The sequence below is a fragment of the Centroberyx affinis genome, unplaced genomic scaffold (assembly GCF_046629955.1).
Source record: "Centroberyx affinis isolate AG114_WGS23_722 - 3 ecotype Tasmania unplaced genomic scaffold, CSIRO-AGI_Caff_v1 ptg000826l_1, whole genome shotgun sequence".
Classification (NCBI taxonomy): domain Eukaryota; kingdom Metazoa; phylum Chordata; class Actinopteri; order Beryciformes; family Berycidae; genus Centroberyx; species Centroberyx affinis.
The window spans coordinates 419,085-429,443 of NW_027279425.1; the positions used below are offsets into that span (position 1 = coordinate 419,085).

The 10,359-nt window shown below is 42.6% G+C and overlaps 1 protein-coding gene across 1 annotated transcript in view; it reads left to right on the forward strand.

Annotated features, from left to right (window-relative positions):
- The window catches only part of tnr (tenascin R (restrictin, janusin)), a 120,742-nt gene extending 110,879 nt beyond the window's left edge, over positions 1-9,863 (forward strand). Inside the window, exons 25-30 of the mRNA XM_071520807.1 lie at positions 161-293; positions 1,038-1,189; positions 1,566-1,662; positions 7,236-7,397; positions 8,276-8,439; positions 9,744-9,863. Coding sequence (XP_071376908.1) covers positions 161-293; positions 1,038-1,189; positions 1,566-1,662; positions 7,236-7,397; positions 8,276-8,439; positions 9,744-9,863 — 828 coding nt within the window. The remainder of the gene's footprint in view (positions 1-160; positions 294-1,037; positions 1,190-1,565; positions 1,663-7,235; positions 7,398-8,275; positions 8,440-9,743) is intronic.
- Positions 9,864-10,359: the final 496 nt, after the last annotated feature.

A 10,359-nucleotide genomic window follows, 5' to 3' on the forward strand; every position in this document is an offset into this window, starting at 1 on the left:
ATTATCTCCTTTAGGAAAACCACTTTCCTTCATCTAATATCTTTTAACTCCTTTGTGTGTATGTGGATTTGTGTGTGCATCTGTGCATGTGTATATGTGTTCCTGCCAACTTGTGATGTGTGTGTGTGTGTGTGTGTGTGTTTGTGTGTGTGTGTACTAGGAGCTGATCCTAGATGCAGAGGACACATGGATCCGTCTGGAGGGACTGGCTGAGACCACGGAGTACACTGTCAGGCTCCAGGCTGCAAGAGGACTAGACACCAGTGCCATAGTCTCCACTACCTTCACCACAGGTAGACACTCATTCACTCACATTCACACACAAGCACCCATACACATACAAAATGTCTTCGATTTAAGCTCAGAAAAGTGATCCTGATGGAAATTAGAGTTTTCTTGACCACACAGGTTGCAACACACAGAGTTGCACGTTTGTTTTTGTTTTGTTTTTTAATTAATCTTTTTGCACCACATTTCACAGTACAGGAATAAATGGGTGCACGATAATGGGTCCCCAATGTCAGAGAGACTTTTCACCTATACCTCCCCTCTAGCCTGATGGGCTAGACTTCCCATGCAGCTTTAGCTGGAAGGTGACTGTCTAGAAACCTGAGCCAGAGCTCAACGATGTGCTCTAATTGGAATAGGCTCTCAACCTTTGAGTGTTAAGTTTTATGGGTTGCCAGATATTTCACTCATACGAGGGTAGGCAGCGTTGTTAAGTTGCTAAGCACCTGGAATTGACCTGATGTACAACAACATGCCAAAGGAAAATATTAATACCCATTGCCATGTTAAAGAGTAAAAGAGTATGGTTAGGAAAAGGCAACCTCCCCTTATCACACAAGTGTGAACTTGCTGCTCAAGGATGCATAACCTTTCTTTCTTCTTTGAGCACAATCTGCCTGATTTTAGCACCAAAGCTAACTGAGTTGTTCACAGCTTAAACAATTCGCAACAAAAATCATATGAAGCCTGAAGAGGTTAGAAGAAAAAAGCAATTTGTGCCTCGTCTTCACTCCTGCGCTGCTCCCTAGGGAGTCGTCTGTTTGCAACGCCTCAGAACTGCGCCCAGCACCTGCTGAACGGAGAGACGCTGAGTGGTGTCTACACCATTTACATCAACAGAGACCCCAGCCAGGGCGTGCAGGTCTTCTGCGACATGACCACCGACGAGGGCGGCTGGATCGTAAGTGATGGTGGACATACATCTTCTTTTAATATCACTTTTGAAAATATCAGTCACTTGTCTTACTGTATGTTGAAAAAGAACGTAAGTAATGTGGGGGGATGGGGTAGAAGAAAGGGAGGAGAGAAGGGGAGAATATCAAAGAGAGATAGAGTGATGGAGTGAGACGACAACAGATGCTTGATCATAACAATACCAGATTGAGAGTTGGTGGATATCACTGTCAAAATTACTAAGGTCACATAAATCCTTTTGATTGCAGCAGTATGTAAAACTCTGAACAAGCTGATGAAATGTGGCGATAAAATGGGATCAGGTACTAGATTGGAGAAATATTTCACTGATCACAGTCACATCATCGCATGTTTGTGATCAGGTGTTCCAGCGCCGACAGAACGGCCTGACGGACTTCTCCAGGAAGTGGAGCGACTACCGGGTCGGCTTTGGAAACCTGGAGGATGAGTTCTGGCTCGGTAAGAATCTTACTCTCACAGACCGAATCTGGGCAAAAGTACAGTACATTTTGAGTGTCCCTTCAAATGTATCACCTCAAGGAAATTATTCTTGTCTGACCCAAAGGCTCATGGGCCAGGAGCTTATCTCTTGTCTCTGTGCCGTCCGACGGCTTAGGCGTACATCCCACTGGACAGGATCCCAGTCTGTTGCGAGGATTTACCCCCAATCCACCTCTTGTTTTTGTGCTGAGCGCTGGGCAGAGAGGCATCAGGTCCAGTTTCTGAAGTCTGGTGTGACTCACGCTCCCCCACCCACCACATTATCAGGGTGGACACTAACCATTAGAGCATTGATCTAGTCTGTCATCTGGAGATTCATGCTGAACTTCATTTATTTTGACAGGTGCCTAAACAGCTCCCGTAGTGGAAAAACATTACTTGCAGGATGAGATAAAAAAATGTCTCTTTATTTTTTGTTTTGTCTTTTTTCATGTTGTGTTTTTTTGTGCTGTATGTTTGCTGCTTTACTCACTTCAGAAAAGTGGTTCTGCTGGTATGGTAATTTTGGTGTGTGACCTTCTCAGCCCTTCATAGTGCATTGTTTTGTCCCCCACAATCAAATCAGGAGAAGGACTATCGGTCTCTCTCCATTCATTCATTCGTTTGTGTTTGTTTGTTTGTTCATTCATTTGTTTGTTTGACTGTCTGTTTGTCCATCCGGTCGTCCATCACACATGATTTCTCAGACACCTCCGAAATGACGCATCTCACCCCCTTGCATGCCAGCATTTTCAAAATAACTATGTTTGGCCCAAGGGGGGCGCTACAGTTACAGGACAAAAGAAGGTGCCATGACTCAAAGGGAGATTATGTAACTGTAAATTACTGTTGCCTTGTTCCCACTTGGTCTCTCCTGTCACCATGTCCAATACATTCCTACACTGTTTTATGGGTTAGACTCATATTGAGCTGCAACCTGCAACCCATTTTGTACTATCTGTGTCCCAGTTTTCTGAAGGCTGTATTACCCTCTTTATCTGCATGCCTTCTCCATGACTGAAGTGGATTTAATGGGTAAAATCAATAGGGGGGTCATAGCTTTCACTCGGTTTCAATTGATACGTCTATTTTATGGAGAGCGAAAATGTTTCCAATATCTTGTACACTCAGCGTAGCCTTTCTTATAATATTTGCCAGTGTCTGTGAAGATTGAGAACCACCGTGCAAGGCCATTTTTCGCTCATCTCATCTTTCACCACTTGACTTCACAAAGTCTATCCGATTCATTACTGGATGCTCTGAAAGCTCATCTCTCCTTGAAATGACTTGGTAATTGTTTTTAGCGCCGCTCTGATTCAAAGACAAAACAACAGAACAGCCTCACTGTTTTATGGACTGCTGATTATTTTTTCCCAAATCTCATTATGAAACAATAATTATATTCATTACAAAATGTGCAGATGAGCTATGTTTCTTCATGGGCCAGTTTTCATGTTATTGTTTTGGTGGGGATGATTAAAAGAAAATACTACATGAATATTTCATTGAATAAATCAAGACCTTGAGAAAGATGCTTTTTTGAACCTTTTTTTTATGAGAGAAATTACAATAACACTGGGGGAAGATTGTATGGCATTGCATTGTCAACACATTATACCAGAGAGAAGTCTGATATTCTGCCAACTCTGAACACAAGATTTTGGATCAACATACAAGATAGCTGCCATATGTGGAAAAACTATATATAGTATAGTTCTCTCACTGCACAATCTTTTGTTTTTTTTGCAGCGTACAGCGGCAAGCTCTGATCCATTAAGGACTGAGCTCACTGTAACAGTTAAAAGTGATTTTAGATGTCACCCATCATGCATCTAGCTGGCAACTGTCTTGCAGTAGAATTACAGCGGTTATTGCAACCTAATTCATTTACAAATGTTGTATAGCAGAATATGTACAGGCCTAATGTAGCGCAAAAGTCTCTGGTTATTTCCTCTCCTCACATTTTCTTACAGCAGGAAAAGTGAGCAGAATTGCTTTCCATTGGTATCAATAAATGTTTGCTATCCATTTTTCTTCAACAAGGAAGAGTGGAGCAGTTACTGTAGTGCAGGATACCTGATGTAAATGGTCGGATCATTATAATGGTACGATTACCCCCTCTGGTCCAAGCGGATAACACATAACAATTTATTTTTACATAAAAATTCACTGCATCCCATGCAGGAACGCGAGCATAAAGTGGTAGCCATTTTCTTTTCATACCTTGTAAAGTATGATGGATGCTCATTCACAAAGTTAAGCAGGCTACACGAACAGTTTGAAATGTTTTCGCTGTTTCTTAGACCTGAAGGCATGATGTAGCATCAGTCAGCATGCTGCTATCTGAGCAGGATCCTGACAGGGATTTGCCTCATGCTGTGGCGCTTTTTAAACGGCTGTGTCTGTACCTTATGATCTAGAGCCGCCGAAGCATATCTGGTTGAATGGGTAGAGCGCAACATTTCATCTGACCTGTTTCCATATCAGCTGAATCAGCAATAATCTGCCCCACTCCGCTCCTGGACTTACCGGACCAGGGCGGCAGCATCTCCAGGGTCTTGAATTACTTTGTTCAGTGTTTCCGAAGAGGCACTTTCCCCCCTCCATTCCCTCCCTCTCTCCTTCCCTTTACTGTACTCGGTCCTCTCAGTCCATAAAAGCAGCTTAATGTAACCTCAGGCTGCGGCACATCAAGAGCTCCCTGTATGAAAGCCTCTCCCCACTCTGCCACTGGGTTACATGACAGCAAGGAACAGGGCAGCCTGGTTCTACTGTACAATAAGTTCAGGCTGCTGTGTGAGACCGACCTGTTAGTCTAACACAGATCCAATGATTACCTTCTGATCAGCGGAGTATTTGAGCATTTGGTTGCCTAATGCATATTTTAACCAGGCGGATTTACAGTATGCATATCCAATTATGGGTGTACATTATGAACAGAGAAATCGAGTACGTCCACACAAGAAGGTAGTTTTCATTTTCAAGAGGGAAATTATGTACACTGTTATCCATAGACATGATGGTTTATTGTGTTCTGGTACAATGTTGGAAAAAAGCCCTCAAAATTTAGAAATAGTTATTACTTCTTTTGTCAAATTTGCTCTACAGAGTCATTGGTATTCTACATGTCCCTACTCTTCAGACCTATTTCTGTCATGTGGACCACTGTGGACCACTGTGGACCGCTGTGCCACAGAATGCCTGACCACCCACTCCTAACTGTTTACAGTGCGACAAGTGTCCTATAGGCACTTCATCTAAAATTATATGATCTTTACATTAAAAGAAAATGTTAGTGTCATACAGATGGTCACACCGACTTTATTGCAGCTTCAAACCATTTGACCTTCATTCTTATTTCTTCAGATTAGGTCGCTGTTGTAACGCTGGAGAACCATTATAGCCAACATTTAGCTAATCACCACCACTACACACAGCATTGCAATATATTGGACAGTATGGAGCCATAAACAGTGATATTAAATCCACTCACACTGACAAGAAGAGGCACTTAACTGGCCAGCAGTAAAGAATATGCAAATTAAGCTTTCATTACTATCTGTTACAGTTTGAAAACGGCCGGTTTTATTGCTGCTTGAGGGCAATCTATTCTCCCTACTCACTGACCTTACCCTGTTTCATGCAGAACGCAGTGTCAGTTTGATGATGTAATAACACAGAGAAACCGATGTGGCTGTATGCGATATGTGATCATTATCCCATTCTCTCTTCCCCTCTTTCTTTTTTAATTTTCCCACTTGTTTCTCCATAATTTCCCCCTTGTTTATCCACAAGAGTGGGAGAAAGGCTGGTAATAAAATGTTAAGAGATGGTAATGTTGGCAGTATAATTGGAGAAGAGCACAATACTGTGTCCAAATGCATTTTTAATCCCCACAATTTCTAATGGAGCAGCCTGATCCCGTAAAAACGCTGCAGAAAAAAATGAGTGAAAAACTATGGGTGCTAGATTAATCGCTGATGGCACAGTATTATATACTGCAAATTTGAGTTCACTCAGTGTTTAACAAAATCTTATTACAGCAATTGCTTTTCCCCTGTCACCCTTAGGGTCTTAGGGTTGTAACATTGATTTTATCTGCTTCCCACTGACATATTACAGCAGACTTGGTTTCTCCCCTCTCCCTGATTTCAGCTCCCCATTCCTTATCAGCAAAGGCTTGAAGATTTGCTTTTTTCCCAGGTTCTGAAAAAAGTGTATGGAAGTGATGTTTCTGTTGGAGGTTAAGCAGGGAGGAAGGCTCCTTTCCAAATGGATGCTTGTTGTTGTTGTAATCTGATAGCGAAGGCAGTTCCAATCTCTCAGGTTGGTGTGGGGCCTTATCGTCACAGAGTATGTCTCGGTTCAAACGAGCCTCATATCTGCTACTTTGGAGATAGGGAGCAAAGCGGTATATCTCCAAAAGTTGCGACATGTGGCATTTGTAGGGAGGATAGTGGCAGTGTCCACCACTTCCGATAATGTCAGTCAATCCATATTTTCCAAAGACCAGCTGGCAAAGATGTCTAACATAGTGCTTATCAGGATTCAAACATTTAACTTTAAAAACAGCAGGCAGAAACATACCATATCTCACAGGAAAAAAAACAAAAAATTTCCTAGCTGTAAGTAAGGGCTGTCAAGTGTCAACTTTATATGAATGCACTCAGTACGGCTTCTTTTAAAATGCAATACATATAAAGTGGCATCTCACATCTGTGCTGTCAACAAACTGAGCTACTGGCTTGTCCTCTCGCCATGTGATGCATAAAGTTGCTCAGACATGCTCAGTATTCTGCGCATTGTAGCAAAGTTATCTGTTTCTCACCAGCTATGGGCAGCATCAATCACTACAGAAGAATTCAAACGAGCAAAGCCGTATTTCCATTCACGTCAACATTCTTCAATTTAGCTGCTAATATTTAAGACAGCTGCCGTAATCTTTTCTGTGGTCACCAGAGTTATGTGTGTATTATCTCTCGCACTTTGCAATTTGTAATGTAATGTCTAGATGATATCCAAAAAAATTGCCACCTACATATTGCCGCTGTCATGTGCAAATCAACTTAAGAGATTTGATAAAAGTCCAGGACTAGAGCTATGGTTACACTCGTCATTTCAACGTGATTTTTGAGATCTGATTCTAAAGACGGGATTTTTATGACACACTTGGCCCGAAAACGGCTTATTATGCATCTCCTGTGGCTGTATGTATTTAAATCTGCGCCTGCATCACTTTTTCTTACTCTCCTTCTCCATCTCTTAGCTTGGATTGTATATGTGGCTGGATTGAATGCAGAATACACAGAAATCCAATCACAATGTGAGCCTAACCACTTCCATATCTGGCTTTGAAGATCTGACAGCCATGTGATTAAAAAATCTGATTTTTCTGCGTCCGGACCTGTGACTTAATCTGTCCTGGAATAATTGGATGATAATATTTGCATTGAGATGACAGGTGTGACTGGCTCTGACGTTCAGTCTGTGTCTCTGAATTCTGAAATGCAATGTAACGTGTGTTGTTTGTAACGTGTGTTGTTCCTCCCCAGGCCTGGACAACATCCAGAAGATTGCTGGTCAGGGTCGATATGAGCTGAGGATCGACATGAGGGACGGACAGGAATCGGTCTACGCCAACTATGATAAGTTCTCCATCGGAGACGCTAGGAACCTCTACAAGCTGAGGATAGGAGAGTACAATGGCACCGCCGGTATGTGCTCGGATAATCACGGGGAATGTTTTTTAAACGTTTGAATAGATTCGTTAGCCTACTGTATTATTGGGCTTTTTACTTGGCTGTGTGGATGAATGCCTTGTAATCAACACACTTCCCCTCACAGAAATGAAAACACATTCCCATCTCCTCCCTCTGAACTGCCATCTTCCCTCTCCTTTATAAGAAGGGGTGCAAGGCTGTATCTAAAGCCTGTCTGGCCACTCTGACGTCCGATTACAGTCTTTTTACACATATCTCACATTTCTGAATCAAATTCCATAATCAGGTCGTTTTGGAAAATGTCCTCGAGGGCCATATAAATCTTTCTTTCTATCATGTCGGACTATATCTGTGGTAAATTTTGTGCTTTCCCAGCGCTCCACCTTTCCTTAAGAACAACTTGAAGTGAAAACACCTTCCCCTTCCCTCCTCTACCATCTGTCATGTTCTTTCTGCCTCCTCTCCCCCCCTCTACCTTTTTTGCTGCTTTATGCCTCAAACCCTCCTCAACACTCCTCCACATCCCCACTCTTGTCCTCCCTCTCCGCTGCATCGCTCAGTCTGTCAACATAACCATATGCCAGAATTACCTGTCATCCCCTCATGTTTATAATTACAATTCCCTCACTCTCTCTCTCTCTCTCTCTCTCCCTCCCTCCCTCTCTCATTTTGCCTCAAACTGATTCACTCCACCCGGGCTTCTTTTCTCTGCCTCTCCCTCTTCCCTCCATCTCTCCTCTCTCCCCTCTGCCTCCCTTTGCCTTTCACCTCCCCCTCCTCATGGTATTGTTCAGCGCAGCCATATGCCGGTTTTTGCCTGACATCCGCTGATGTTTCTAACTCTCCTCTCGTCTCCTCTCCTCTGCTCCCAGGTGATTCTCTGAGCTACCACCAGGGCCGGCCCTTCTCCACGAAAGACAGAGACAATGACATCGCTGTCACTAACTGTGCCTTGTCTTACAAAGGAGCCTGGTGGTACAAGAACTGCCACCGGGCCAACCTCAACGGCAAATACGGCGAGTCCAGACACAGTCAGGTCAGTCATTCCATCGATAAACTGATTGATCAAGGAATAAATTAATCTATTAATCAGTCAAATATCTATATGTCTTAAATCAGAATGTCAGACTCAAACATTTACAAGCGTTTACAGAAAGCACACTACAAAATTTCTCACTTTGAAAGGCCCTCACCTCTACACTGTAAATTCAGCTGACATTAATCTTGCAGCACACTCATCCATCTATCCTGACAAATTACACTGACTGGCCTGATGGAGGCGCTGTAATAAAAGGTCAAAATATGAAACTCTGAAAGGTCGTAGCTGCTACATCACCAGTCCATTTTTGATTAAACTTGGAGGGATGATGCATCTTGTTACTGATTAGCCCAAGGGGTGCCTGCATCATTTTTAGTGGATGATGTGTTTACTTGTTTACTTTGTACAGTAAAGCTTGAGCTTATCCGAAACCTCGCTCAAGTGAAATGTTCCGATTACTGAAATACGCTGAAGGAGCAGACCAAAGTTTATTCAAGACATGAAACATGCATGCACCTGTATTTGATAGACTTAATACAAGCTAGTACCCCTATTTTGATGTATTTAGATATCACATTCAGATGGACATGCTTGTTTTGTTCAGTAAGAGGGAGTGAGTGTTGAGGCCGGGGCGTCTGATGTAGCTCTCTCAGCTTGACGCTGAAATGGATCGAGAAAGAAGGAGAGGCGTTGTGTGGGGCTTTGATTAGGCTGCACTACAAAGGCTTGCACAGACACAGTTCCTCTCTCTGTACTCTACCTTCCACTCCGTCTTTTGATGACATGAAATGCAACCAGGTGGGTGCAAAGATGGACAAACATGAAAACAGACACACACACACACACAGAGAGAAACTGGCTCACGGTTTAAGGCTGAAAATGGGAGGGTTGTGGTGGTGGCGAGGGGATTAAAGGACTAGAATAAGAACATAAATACAGTAAGTTACGGATTTTTTGCACTCTTGCCGTACACCACTGAGTTTGTGAAGATTGGTTGTCATCTACGCTACACTTCAACTTTCACTAACTTTCACTTTCGCTAATCTACCTAAACCGAGATTTATTTTATAGTGTAAACAGCCTCCAAAGTAGATTTTTGTTAAATTGCCAACCAGTATACACAGTCTTCAGCCTTAAAACCTTCCTTAGGTCTATCTTCAGCACAGTAGAGTCTTTTAAACTTTTTGGTACAAAGTCATTTTCTCAAATGCCTCTACCACCAATGGTTCTCAAGCGTGGAAAAAGCCCTATTGATTTAAGCAGACCTGCCTTCTGAAATAACCACTTTTCCTCTGTTACAGGGTATTAACTGGTACCACTGGAAAGGCCATGAGTTCTCCATTCCCTTCGTGGAGATGAAGATGAGGCCATTCAACTACCGCAGCATCAGCAGCAAGAGGAGGAGGTCCACCCCTGTATAAGCAAAACCCCTCCATCCAGCCCAGGGTTGTGGATAAATGGAGTTCGGACTGTGTTTAACGCTCAGCTTTAAACACAGTTGCTAACGCTCAGCTGTGTGTGCGCCATTGACTCACTTATTAGCTTGTTGCAAGGGAATAGTGCTTTGGAATGACTGACTCTGGAGGGATTATTACAAAAAGCTACTGATATCGTATTAATATTCCTATTTATAATATTACAACACATTATTACTAATATGCTACCAACATTCAGAAACCGTTGGATCTATAGATGTGATCAAAAAAGCACAAAACATGGCAGCCTGGGTGAAAACATGGCCGAACTCCGTCTATCCATGCTTCTGCTCCTGCCCAGCTTTAGCTGTCTTTCCCTGCTGTACTTCTAGCCAGATGATAGAAGACACTGTATGTAATTTATTAAATAATTTGAATGACAATGGTTCTATTTGCTGTAAAAAAAAAAAAAAAAAAAAGGAAAGGCAAACCAAGAAGCTTT